Source organism: Poecilia reticulata, linkage group LG5, assembly GCF_000633615.1.
Source record: "Poecilia reticulata strain Guanapo linkage group LG5, Guppy_female_1.0+MT, whole genome shotgun sequence".
Classification (NCBI taxonomy): domain Eukaryota; kingdom Metazoa; phylum Chordata; class Actinopteri; order Cyprinodontiformes; family Poeciliidae; genus Poecilia; species Poecilia reticulata.
This window is the reverse complement of record NC_024335.1, coordinates 27,450,288-27,464,005: the sequence shown is the minus strand read 5'-3', so window position 1 is coordinate 27,464,005 and position 13,718 is coordinate 27,450,288. Positions and strand designations below refer to the sequence as shown.

The 13,718-nt window shown below is 40.4% G+C and overlaps 1 protein-coding gene across 7 annotated transcripts in view; it reads right to left on the bottom strand.

Annotated features, from left to right (window-relative positions):
- phactr3b (phosphatase and actin regulator 3b) overlaps window positions 1-13,718 on the bottom strand; it is a 54,410-nt gene that overhangs the window by 23,539 nt on the left and 17,153 nt on the right. The window contains exons 1-9 of one of the 7 annotated variants that reach the window (XM_008410195.2): window positions 13,008-13,137; window positions 12,868-12,932; window positions 5,214-5,279; window positions 4,840-4,998; window positions 4,616-4,690; window positions 4,328-4,468; window positions 2,878-3,114; window positions 2,602-2,809; window positions 1,515-1,705 (exon numbers count right to left, since the gene is read on the bottom strand). In XM_008410195.2, the coding sequence (XP_008408417.1) occupies window positions 1,515-1,705; window positions 2,602-2,809; window positions 2,878-3,114; window positions 4,328-4,468; window positions 4,616-4,690; window positions 4,840-4,993 (1,006 nt within the window). In that variant the 5' untranslated portion in view covers window positions 4,994-4,998; window positions 5,214-5,279; window positions 12,868-12,932; window positions 13,008-13,137. Of the gene's footprint in view, window positions 1-1,514; window positions 1,706-2,601; window positions 2,810-2,877; window positions 3,115-4,327; window positions 4,469-4,615; window positions 4,691-4,839; window positions 4,999-5,213; window positions 5,700-12,867; window positions 12,933-13,007; window positions 13,138-13,718 lie in introns of those variants that run through there. The other 6 variants (XM_008410199.2, XM_008410197.2, XM_008410198.2 and 3 more) reach the window with 6 other exon arrangements.

Here is a 13,718-nt window from a genome sequence, read left to right as displayed (position 1 = left end):
AAGTAGCATTTTAAATGTTCAAAGAAAAACAGACATAAATTTAAAAAAACATCCATATAAACATGAAATGTTTCTGACAAAAACTCTACTGTTAAAATATTAATTTAAAATCATATCAAGAAGATAGATTAAAGTGCTAAAAAGAAACATACAGTAAGGTTCTTAGATGTGCGCTTGTTTAAAAATGTCCATGTTATTAACGCTGAAGGAGCTGCTGCCCCTGGAAAGACGTGGACCCTTAGTACTTAAGGAAAACTTATGGAATTTATTTTACAGGTTTCCAATTTTAGCCTCTAGATGTCAGTGGATCCAAGCTGAACAGTTTTGAAAGCTTTATAATAATGTAATAATCATCACCTCCTGCTTTACAGATGCATTTGTGAACAAACCACATGGTTCAACCAATAAGCCACATGATATTTAACCAAATATTAGCATAAGTGTTATCAATATTTTGATATCAAAGATTATCTGGGTAAAAGTAAGTTGTTTTCCCATGAGGATTTCATTAATTACATGGAAAAGTTATATTAACTAGGGTAGTTTAAAGTAAGTGCTCCCCAAGCCTAACAATTTGTTAGCCATCAAGAGTCTACTGTCAGAGAAGAGTCCAGAGGATTTTGAGAATACAAGTTTTTCATCACAATTCTATTATTTTTATATGATAAGAGTCCCTCATTCACATCTTAAAAGTCTCTGGTTCTTGATTGGGTGAATATTAAACACCTCATTCTGATGTTTTAAGATGAAATAATCCAACTCCAGCAACTTCACCTAAAAAGATACAAAACTTCTAGAGGTGTGCTGATCGATCGGCCATTGATCATGATCAGCCGATTTCCGTGAAACAGTATGTAATCAGTGATCGCTGATCACTGTCTCTTATTGCCAATCACAAAAACCAATCACCTACATCTCATACTTTGCAGTTTGCAGAGGCCCAGTGTGCAGCGTCTCTCCCTCTTTCCTTCACACTGCACAAGCGAGCAGCAGCAAATAAGGGATGTCATGTGGAAATTCAACACTCCGAGAGTGAATGTGGAAGTTTGCACATTGTAACAGAAAAATACCTCGGAGGCATACATATACATTTTGAAAAGTTAAATGTTAAATGAATTTAATTAATATTCATCCCAGATTGGCATCATTGGTTTTGTAGTCACTAGATAGCTACATCCAATCAGCCAAATGCTGGAACTGGACTTTTGTTACATCTGTGCTAATGTTGCAGCCCAACAGTTTAACAGTTTTTGCCCTAGTCACTGTTAGATGTCCAGGAATTAGGCCACCACAGCAGATGCTGTAAGGCACCTGGAAGTTCACGGCAGCAAGTGTGCCGTTCATCATCACTACTAATCTGCCTGTCATTCCCTGACTGGAACGGCTATCAACAAAGATTAGATTGCTTCATCATCCTCTGGAATGGCGCCTACGTTTAGTTAGCTTTGTGCGCTATGCAACAGGGAGAAAGAAAAGAAAATATTAAGGCACAGCTCTGGTGCCAGCACACCTACCAGAGATTACCGACTCGTTCCAGCTGTCCTGATCGCTGGCGTACTGATCCAGGCGACAGTTCTCCTTATTCTCATCTGATCTCTTCTTGCCGTCCATCTCCCCTAGCGACTCCCTCTCCATGCTGGACGTCCGAGACAGCCGGCCATCCGCTCTGCGCTTCGGGGAACAGCGGGCTTCCTTCGTCTGGAAACTGGGATCACATGTCACAAGATGGATCTTTCATTGTCATCTTTGGTAAAGCAGCAAAGGAAAAAAAATTGTTTTGATCAACGCAAAAACAATTAAAAACAAAAACAATTCAAATGCTGAATTGAAAATAAGCAGGAATGTTAAGCCTCATTCACACTACACGATGTTAGAATTGTTGGCCGACTTTCAAAATCTGAGAGACCACACAAGAGCAGAAAATAGTAGGTATAACAGGTTTGATCATGTTGTCGTAAGGGGAAAATCGGGGCCAAAAATCATGCCATGTGAACTGGACTTTAACAGTTTGTGAAACAACCACAAACTGCTTTTTTGGGTTGCTTATGTGAGACCAACCCAAAAATACTGTACAATGTTGAAGTTTACAAAAAGGGGTACATGTTTTTCAAAGTGTTTTAAATAACTGTTTTTCACTTCTGATTTTTTCAAATGTAATTAACACAGAGCTCTTGTGAAGAAGAAATGGGAAAAAACATCTCACGCTTTTTTTATTTTCTGAAAAAATCCCAGCAAACATTATTTTATAGGGAAATGTAAACCTGTAAACATCATAGAGACTTAACCCAAAAAGGTCTGAAGATGTATTTGGCTCAGAAGTTGGTTCTACAAAGGTTTGACCCCGGGGGAACTGAACAAAAACGCATGACACTTTCCAGATTTTCATTCTTAAAACTAACTGGAAAAACTCTGAATTGTTTCCTATCAATTATGACAATTACAATTATGACTATACTGAAGTGGTTATGAAGCGACCAAATATGGAAAAAAAGGTCAAGAGGTATATTCACATCCGAAACTCTGTATCTAGAACATTTTCAGTCATTAAATGAAAAACTTTCCCAAACTCTCATTCCATTTCAACACCAACATTTGGCTGACCTCTCCTGTCTGTGTTTGGTGGCCAGGGCACGATGCAATTCCTCAATGATGCAGCTGGGGGGCAGTGGCTGGTGAAGAGCCCCAAGGTGCGGAGAGCCGGTGGGTGTAGAGATCCTGCCTCTCAGCAGGGATCCGTGAGGTTCTTTGGGGAGTGTGAAGTTCCTTGGTAATGTGGCGGGAGACTTTTTCACTGGAACTGGAGGAGCGCCTGAAGAAGCAAACAGTCAGACACTCTTACTGGACCGCATGTCTGTCTGTTCGTCAAGGTCAACTCACCATCTAAGCTCCCCAGCCTGGTGAGCAGCTTGACAGGAAGACTTGGCGGAGGAGGGGTGCTGGCTCGTCTCTGGGGCTTGGCTGCCATCATTTCCTGTTTTGCCTCAGCAGCCTCTGCCGTTTCCATCATCCGCTCCTCACTGGAGTCGCTTAGTGACACGTTCCCGTCTTCTGCGTCTTCGTCCTCACCCCGATTGCTTTCTCCAGCCGCCTTCAGATCTTCTTCCACATCTTGAACTGAAAAGGGAGCAAGGCCTGGTTTGTTTCTGAAGTCTCTGTCTCCACCTGGTGGACCATCTCCTCTCAGGAAACTAATTTTACAGCAAACTTTTATTTTTTAGTTAAATATACTGAACACAAAAATCTCACTTCTGTTAACAGCAATTTATTTACACTCAATTAGATCAAGTTACTATTCTCTATTTGACGTCCAGCATTTCAATTTCAAATAAAAAAAAAATACTTTACTGATCCCAAAGAGAAATTAAATAACTACTCCAACATGCTGGCATAATGAGCGCCATAATTCTAGTATTCTCAAGTTCTTGTCATACTCCAGAGCCAGGCAGAGAATGTCTTCATGGAATATGTTACTTGGTGTCTTATATGACCAATTAGATTTGGCTGCAGTGGTGTCCAGAAAGTTATGTTTCCATTGACCACATCATTGCTCAATTTGAATTTTCAAAAACCAATTTGCTAAATGGAAGCAAACTCCCATTTCGGCGCTGGGTGGTTTTTTGGCCATATTGAAATTTGTCTATTGAACAAAACTGGAATGGAAACACATTACACAAGTCATGTGATCAACAACCGAATGATTCTGCAAAGGAGATTGAAAAAGATGATGACAAAAAGTGATAGGAGGATGATGGTGCAGCATTTATTAATGTGTGATTTTAACTGTGTTTCTTTTTAAAGAAAACACTAGAATTGCAAAATTGTCTTATACCAACAAAGTTGTGCTCATATTTGTAATGGAGATGCATTTCAGTCTTGTGTGGGACATAGCAACTGAGAAATGGCTTCTCATCTTTGAGACCTTTTTGAAAGTCAAATATGGGAACAAACTTTAAAGTTACTCTATAACTTCATACAGTATGTTGATTCTAAACTGAGAAGGAAAGCAGTGATAAAGCTCAGACAAAAATAATAGGCCAACACACTGGTATGGTACCTCAACCCTAAACACCTAAACATAATAATTTTCTTCTTCAATTTTGGACTACCACCTGTAGGTCTATTGTATACAATCGCAATACAATCCATTAAAGTTTATGGATTGTAAAAAAGGGTCCATGATGAATCTATACTCTGATTTTCCCTCTTGTTTAAATGTAAATATTAATTCCTGCAGCTTTGAGTTTGCCAATAAACACTGTAGGTTTTCAGAGAAATAACTCCTGACAAGGTCATCTTTGTGTCCTCTGTGACAGCTGCTGGTTTCTACCTGCTGGGGTTTCTGAATCACTTCCCAGGTCCTCACTGGCACTGGCTAGGGGGGCCATGAGTTCCTCGTCTCTGTCCTCGCTGTCTGACTGGGTCGGGGTGTGAGGATCCTCGCCATTCCCCCCACAAGCGAGATCCGACTCTGCATACAAGCCACAGAAAGGACAGCAGTGAGTCTGTTTAGCAGTTGGGCATCATGTGGCTCAGCAAGTAGACTGTGATAAGCCTGGAACTGTTTGTGTGCATGCTTTGTGAAGGGGATGGGGGGGATTAATCTCTGGTTTTGCACCTGTTTCCATCTCCCTGGGGCTTCGCTTGACGACCTCATCTCTCTTCTGCCGTACAGCTGCCTTCTTCTCAGCCACTGAACAACACAAACATTCATGAAAACTGGCCCAAAGAACGTCTGGGAAAAAATGAGAAACCTTGAGCAAGAGCATGCTGCGTTCTTCCTCATCCTCCAGCTGATCCGTCAAAACGCAGGAGGAAGCCAGAGTCTGTCTCACCACTCACCTCCAGGGGGCCTCGGTTTCTCACTTTTCTTTTTCCTCCACTTCCATGGCTTGAAGATGCGTCCCAGGCTCGCCAGCTTGCTGTTGCGTCTGACGGGAGGCGTGCGGATTCCTGAGACCAGGCCACCGGAGTGCAGCGCCCTCTGCTGGTCCATTACATCTACGACAGAAAACAGCTATCTTAAGACAGGATGCAGACAAAACAATCAACGGCTTCTCAAACCCCTCACAGCTTCTTTAACCTCTCCTAACACAATTGGTCGAGTACTACGGCCATCATGTGACAGAGGAAAAAGTGGGTCGGTGGCTCTGAATGCTTCATCCAGCCTAATTTCTGAGAGGAAGACAGAATCGCATTGTCTGGGCGTGACTCACATGGTTTCAGGGCAGACAGGACCTTCCCGGGCCAGAGATCCACTCACAATGGGATGCTTTGGAAAACTACACGGGAATAAATAAAATCAGCTTCAGCACAACTGCCTTCTCTCAGGATCAGTGTAGACATCTGCAGCTGGCAATTCTCACAAATTTGACTATTCTGGGAAGTGAATGTGGCTGTAGAACGTCTGTATCTGCCCCAATATTGAAATAAATTCTATATCGGGTATTGGTGACAGTTTGCCCTATCAATAAAGGTGGATCTATTCAATTAAATTCTATGCTCTGTGGTCTGAGTGACATTATGCTTTATTTATTTATTTTACACTATATTGACATTTATATTTATTCTTAATTGCACTTTAAAGAAGGCCTGTTGCAGCTTATGTTTTGACCAAGGTAGTCACCATATTGTTTTTGTCAGTTTCAGTTTCTTTATTATTTATTTTACATTGGCTGTTATATTTGTAATTACACTGACTGAACAAATTAAAGTTGTGTTATTTTTACATGTTTGACCAGGCTTGTGAAGCTATTGGTGTATTAAAGTGTGACATACTGGTGCAGAGTTATTAAAAAATCTGTAATTCATTACATTTACATCTGTGTTTAAAACGAAAGTCAATTCTGCAGTGTTAAACCTCAGACATCTGTATCAGTATTGAAAGTAAAAAAAGTGGATCATGCATCACTAGACTTGACAGAATCTTGTGTTTATTGGAGCTGTCCATCATTGTTGCAATAACAATAATAATAAAAGTTAATGAAATACATACAATTTATTTAAGTGGTGTGTTTTACCAATTTCCTGAATTTTGGGTGAACGACGATCGGCCAATACCTACACTTGCCTACTTTCACAAAGGTCTGAAAATCGTATTTGTAAAAAAAAAAAGAACAGGAAGAAAAATCGTGTTCCATCTGCCATAATTAGAAACGGCAAGTCAGAATTTTTATAGATTGGTGATAAAAACTATAGTAACAAACTAGAAAACTCAAGTAAATACAAAAGCGACTAATCATTTATTTTTGAAGGACGTCACATTGTGTTACCACAATGCCTATAAGTAAAGACATCAGCAATGATTTTACAGTAACTGCTGATGCTAATCAATCAGGCCATTAATACAAAGTCACTTCCAATTGATCTGAAGAGGTCAGACTGTAAGATGCAGACATAAAATAATTTATGTTTTTCTTTCTTTCTTTGTTATTTACATAGTAACAGGCAGTAATCATAAATAAGAAACACTAGAACATTTATAGCCTCAGCTCATTTGCAACACAGATCCCAAGAAAGACTTCTAACAACATAAAACTGTTTAAAGGCAGTCAAACGGGAGACTGCCTTTAAACAGTTTAAAGGCTGGGTTGGGGTGGTTCAGTTGGTAGACTACAAGCACAACGAGCAGAGGCTGAAGTCCTCAAAATGGTCGTCCTGGGTTCAATTGCTGAGCCAATTTGCCCTCTCTCTCCATCCCGTTTCCTGGCAATTTACTGTCCAGTGAAGGCTAGTAGTGCCAAAAAATCTTTTAACAAAGACAGTAAAACAGCACGGCAAGATAAAATATTATATACAACATAAACCTTAAAATGACCTTAAAACAGAGCACAATGAAACAAGCGGCATCATAAAAAAATTGTGGGCTGCTGTTAATCATAACTACAAGACTGGTCTTCTGAGAGAAACTGCATCAGTCTTCATGTGAACAAGGCACCAAGTCTGCAATCAGTTTCAAGTCCTGATATTAAGAATTAATTAAGAATTAAGAAAAAAGCCGTTCGACCAAAAGAGGTTACTAGACCTACAGATCTGATAGGAGAATATTTATAATTTGTATACTAAACAAAGTTTGATAAAAGTTTAAAAAATGTGTCAAAGTTCATCATATTTAGATTTGTGGGAACATGGTGATGATGAAATTTGACAGATTTTCTGTACAAAACTTTAATTTCTTGGTAATAGATCATTCTCACAGCCCTCCTGGTTGTTAATATTGCTTGAAACCAGGAACTCAAGTGGGAGAGATTCAATCCGACACAAATAATGAACTACTACTCAAGACAGCAGCAAGGCTAGGCATCATGCTATTGTAAAACCAAAAACCACTAAGGGAAACAACAGGAATATCTCTGAAGAAGACACTGACAAAAAGGAGTGATGTCAGATTTTAGCGATTGCAGTATTTTTCTTTTGTCTTTGGTTAAAGACCATGAGCCTGCTTTTGGATCAGTCTCCTGTCTGCTTGCATTCACATAAGCATTCAAACTAGGGATTGAAGTTATTGACTAATTAGTTAATCAAAAGTTGATTGGTCTTGGGTGTGCTGTGGTGGTGCAGGGGTTAAGCACAGTCCACATCTGGAGGCCTCAGTCCCCGATGTGGCCGTCGCTGGTTTGATTCCTGGCCTAGTGACCTTTGCCGCATGTCTTCCCCTTCTCTCATTACCCACTTTCCTGTCAACTAACTACCAAATAAAGGCCACTAGAGCCAATAAAACCTTAAAAAAAGTTGATTGGTCTTATCAATTGACAAACAATTAATTGACTAGCTGCCACTTTCTTAAAAACCCCAGTCCCCTTTTGTATCAAGAGGGCCAACCATCTTTTCATAACAAGAGCTAAATTTTTCATATACTGAATTTAAAAAAGAAGCACATTATTGTGTTTTACCATTTTTGTGTGTTACCTGTGTTAAATACTGACTGAATAAAATGAAATTTGTGATTTTATTACATTATTACACCTACACAACCCTCAAAATTAACCGTGCTTATTGACACCATGCCATTTTCCATAATGTTAAAATTTTTCTGAGTTATGCCCTCCACTTTTCTGTCGTCATCACATCCTCACATTCATATCAACTCAGTAATATTTTATTGAGAAGTTGACGCTGCTCTGCCATGCATCACACCTATTAAGATGAAACCTAAGGAGTTAGTCAAGTGTTAATATTTCTTAACAGAACTGCAAAAAGTGTATTTTGCGTTTTGCGTCCCACACCGGACTTTGTATGGACTGATTCTCTTTCCCATTTTGGGATAGTTCTGCCATCTTTATTCCTGTATCAAATGGTTTTGGACAACCAGTGCCACCCTGTGCTGGATGGCGGCCAAACTACTACACTAAAAGAAGGTTTAAGAGGAATTTATCCATTGGATCTAATTTTAATCTAATAAATCATTCATCGACAATTAATCTTAAATTGACTAATGGTTTGCATCACTAATTTGAACCACACCAGAGTTCACTGCAGCTGACCTGGGTTTATTCTTTTAGGTGGACCAGAGTTAACTTTTTTGGTCTTTGGCTTTTTTGAAGTGCATTCCACCAGCCCTGATAAGCCTGCTTTAATCAAACTCTCTTTAATCAAGTTGTCTAGAATGTCTGTGTCATAATTGGTGGGTGGAAGTGGTGAGGAGAAACGCTGAGACCCAGGTTATCGTGAAGTGATGAATTTAATGATAATGTCGAGGTACGGAACAAGGGGGAGCACAAGGAACACAGGGAAACAGACTGGTACACACAAAGTCGTTAGACAGGAACACAGACAACAGGTGAGACTAAATACACTGGGAGGGTAATCACAGGAACGAGACACAGCTGGGATCAATCAATGGGGAGGACAGGACAGAGACTCACAGGGAAACGGGACTAAACACAGAAAAACTCAAAAATAAACACAGAAACACGGATCATGACAGTCTGCTTTGTTGGGTGAGATGTGAACGCTTAATCAGATGCAAACCAAAACAGTGAACTCTAGTCCGCCTGAAAACCTGGGTCTGGATTCGATTATCGTAAAGTGAACTCTGGCATGGTTTGAATGAACGCCAAGCAGACCAAAGATGCTCCAGAAGCAGAAAACGTACTACAGCGCCAGGCATTCTGGGTCAACAGAACCAAAACAAATGTGTCCTAAATCCTACAACCACTAAAATATGACGCTATTGCATTACTATTTACATTTTGAGAAAAAGGAAGTTGCACCCAGTGTCTTTTTCACTGAGTGTCTCTCTGCCCACCCTCACAGGTTACTTAAAGGGTTTGGTTCGTCTGACACAGTGAACCACACGCAGCAGCTGAAAATGTAACAAATGTTGCAAGTTTGGTCCCAATCAAACCGGGACTTCTGGATTATCAGATGTGACAGCTAAAGAATAGAACAGCGATACCAAACACACTAGCAAATCTACATTACAACGGTGGAAAAAGACACTCCAAAGATTTTTTGAAACCCAATAAAAAGTGTTCAAATCAAGCAACTGCTGGATTTACTTGTCTTTAACACCCAACATTTAACATGCAAGCAGCAGCGAGATGAACATGTGCCACTTATTTCTGTTGGGTAACCCAAATAGCTACAGATTTCCTCCATGTTGATTGACAAACTGCTTTAAGGATGCGTTGATCTCATGCCACAGACGGAGCAAATCAGCTGCTTCCCTTCTTAGTGGGGCTCCCTGACACATCCAAGTCGGCGGGATAAGCAGCAGAAGAGGCATCCTGATGACAGACAGGCAGGCAGAATCCACAGAGGCTAACTGAGCTGACTTCTGTTATGCTTCAGCAAGAGGAGGAGGATGGCTTGGAGAAAGGACAGAAATAGGAACTCCTACACAGTCTGGCTCCGACAACAAGCTGACAGCTCAGGGAGCCTGCAGCTGAGTCGTGGGCAGCCAGTGAGCAGTTCCATGAGCAGAGCCACCTTTAGCTTCCATCGGCAGCGTCTTCATCCACAACATCTGTTTTTCTCATCTCTTAAACCATGATTTATATTCACTACAACTCAAACTACAAACTGGTGCAAAAACTAAAATAGAATATATTATGATTCACCGTGAAGAATTCACGTATTTGGTGAATATAAGTATTTGGTGGACAGATTTACTGGCACCCTAGGTGAAAAAAAATGCATTAATAAAATTAAATAATTTAGATTTTACTGTACTATATCAAAAGCATGTTTTTTAAATCCACCCTTTAATTAGAGGACACTGGATCAAGGGGAAAAAATTCTACATTGAGAAATACACAAAGAGACAATCATTAAGAGCACAATTATTGATGTGAAATGTGGATTGATGGGTCATCAAGTCTCCATGACAACCCTTACCAACATATCAACCAATTTGTTTGAGAGAAAAAAATAAAAAATTCTGTCCTGCCATTACAAGAGTACAAACTGTGGAGTTTGCAAGGACTTTTCTTTGGTCAAATAAGAGTAAGACAAGGCTTTTCAGCAACAGATACTCCGGAACTGCATGGCATGAAACACAGGACAACTCATGCCCAGTCTAACGTATAGCGGAGGATCTGTTATACTGTGGGCCTGTTTATGCTCTAAAGAGCCTGGGAACTAGAGCTGCTTTGTTCACACGACAAGATTTTTATGCCAGTGTTTGTCCCGATTTCCCCCTTCTTACCATCTTAAGGATGCTGCAATTATTGGCATGGCTCTAAAGATAATCTTAAGAGATCCTTATGCTGTGTATGGTGTGTTAAGGGTGATATGGTCCTCTGGAAAGGACGACTGGAACACTCTAATCTGAAAGATATCCAACATGTTGGATTGTTTAGGTGCGGTGAAGCAGCGGGTGTGGTGTTGTTCCCCGAGAACAAACCTGAACGCGGACTGTTGAATGTGATGTGTAGCTAATAGAAAGTGAGGTGACGGAATCATGGAAGGAAATTCAAAATGCACAGAAGACAAAACAACTTCCATGGCGCACCAGAAAGTCCGGTGGACAGCAGAGATGCTTTTATACGTTTTTTTTTTTTTTGTCTCTGCTAAATAGTCCACAAACGGTCACAGTTTCTTCTTCCCAGTCGGCCATGTTTGTTTACTCTGTTTGTTTGGTCTCAATAGGTTTTGTGAGATTTTCCGTCTGAGGTCTGACTGTTGGCAAGTCGAAGAAATTTGTGTGTGGTGTGTTGCTCGACACCACGCACTGTACAACCAAACCTACCTGACTTTTTTTTTATTGCCACGTGTGTTGTCTCTCAAGTTTTGAAAATTGTCCGACAATTTTAAAATCTTGCCATGTGAACCAGAAACAGTGGCGTAATTATTGTTAACCATGAATGTCCAGACGTGACCTAGTGGTCTGTCAGTCAACCCACTTTCACTGCAAAGCAAAAGGGGACATTGGTTGATTTTCAGAAATCATCATAAGATGCGTAGATAAAATCGGCTTCACGTGTAAAAATTGGTTGATTTCACAATCTTAAGGAGATCTGAGCCAATTTATCAATGCAACCCAACTGAGAACCTTGTTAGAGTGAATGTTATTAGTTAATGATTAATTTATTAATTAATCATTAGTTCTAACCTCTCTGTATGTATGTAATTGGAGAAGACTCAGTGTTCTACTGGTGAAAGGGACTGGCTGGAGGGCTTCCAGTAGTTGACAGTTTATTTTTTTAAAAACAATTAGTTGTAATTATGTTTCTGTTCCCCCAACATTTTTTTCTGCAAGAGATAATTTTTTTTTAAACCAGGGTTGCTAATAAAGCTATCCGTTACTGAAACATGAGAAATATGTTCTGCAAACACTAAAAGATAAGGAAGCAGAAGAATGTGTAGGGGCAGAGACGTCAGAATCTTCACATCAAAACGTTCATTCATGCAGATGATGAATGGGAAGCAAGAAACCGAAGAAGTTATATTTAGTAGCACGCTGAATATAGGAAAACAAGAAATCCTTTATGTCACAGTGATAGTACATCTTCCCTAGATGCTTTAAGAAACCATCATAGACCTGAAGAGATATAACCTCACAAAGTCCACAAACAGTAGTAAGGTCAATCAGAACTTCATAAACATGTGGTGGATTATCGCCTCAGCTGCTTGATCACTAATCAATGTGAGAAGCGGGTCAGTTGTCCAAGCTGTTACCGCCCTGCCTTGGGATGCGGTGAGGAATCCAGGTCAAGCCCGGCGTAACTGTAACAAGCTCACCCAGGGTCAGCGCTGCTGTTTCCATAGCTACCACGCTGGATGCTGCAGGAAAAAAAAGGCCCTTGGAGGCAGAGAAATCACCACGGCATGAGGAACACGGAGTTGCTGGGTGGATGATGGGAAGGCTTGTTGCCACACGGATCGACACGGAGCCGCAGCCAATCACAGCCCGGCGTGTAAACGATGCATAATGCAACCCGAGTTGCATTATGCATCGTTTTTCATTTTTAATTTTCAAGACGCCCTGAAATATTCAAGTGGAGAGAATGTACGGGTCGGGGGAGAGGTGGAGGGGTCATTTTACGCTGGCGGTGATGGCGGTGCAAAAATCATAGGAAAATTATATCTGGATCCAGAAAGAACTGGCTCCTGATAAGTCAAATGTTGTAGACGGTATCGCTGAAATGTTCACTACTACCATTACTGCACTCACAGACAGCACATGGAAATGTCACTTCACAACTTCATTAACAAAAACGCACGTTCCGTGTTAATTAACTTTAGTTTTAACATAGAGGTCAGACCTGGTCTTGAATTACTATTCAAGTTATACGAGACAAGCAGCGGGAATTCTCAAGTCAAACACTCATAAAGGACAACTTTATGGACATAGATAAATTCAGCTACCACTATTATGATACTAAACCCTCCAAAAAAGCCCTGTGTTTTCGGGCAAAACTCACTTACAGCCGTTAGGTATCCAGCGCTCCTCCAGCTCTCCGTGTTCACTTCATAGGTTCTCCAAGAACTGGCTAGTAACGGAACACACCACAACGCTTGAACGTTTTAGAAAATAAAATGAAAACATAAATATTAAACGTCTCTACCTGCGTCAAAAGTTGTCCGGAACGTGTCGGTTTAACTCTGGAGCCACAGCGACAGCGCGCGCGAGCCGGTGTTACATCTGCAACTAGCTGCTCGTGTTGTTTGTAGCATCATGTGGACCCCGCCCCTCCGGACGGGAGGAGGAGGGAGAGAAAAATGGAACACACACACACACACACACACACACGCACACACACACACACACACACACACACACACTCAAGCTCAGCTGATAAACAGACATTATGAAACTCAGCGCCTAAAGATTAAGAGAGAAATTATGGTTTTACTTAGGTTAACGGCTCAAACACGAGCTTTTAAAACATTAGAAAAGTTTTAAGTAAAACTTTATTTTATCCCCACAAAACAGCAGATATTCAGCGCCAGAGTAGGATGCGAACCGCTGAGACCAGTGGCGGTTCTTGCATGAAAGGCTCCCTGGGTGAGCTTCTTCTTCCAAATACACTACGTTAGTGTAGACAGCAGGTAATGCAACCAAAATCCAATTTTTTTCCCCATATGCAACCCATATTTGACATTTTCATGGCAGTTTGAACGACCAATTCAATGAGGCCTAGTCTAAGAATAATTTTTTTTTTAAATCATAGAATAAAATTGTATGAGAATAAAATAAAAAATGATGACAAAGTCATACAAAAATGAGTAGGAAAAGACAACAATAAAGTTGTAACAATATGAGTGATAATATTTCA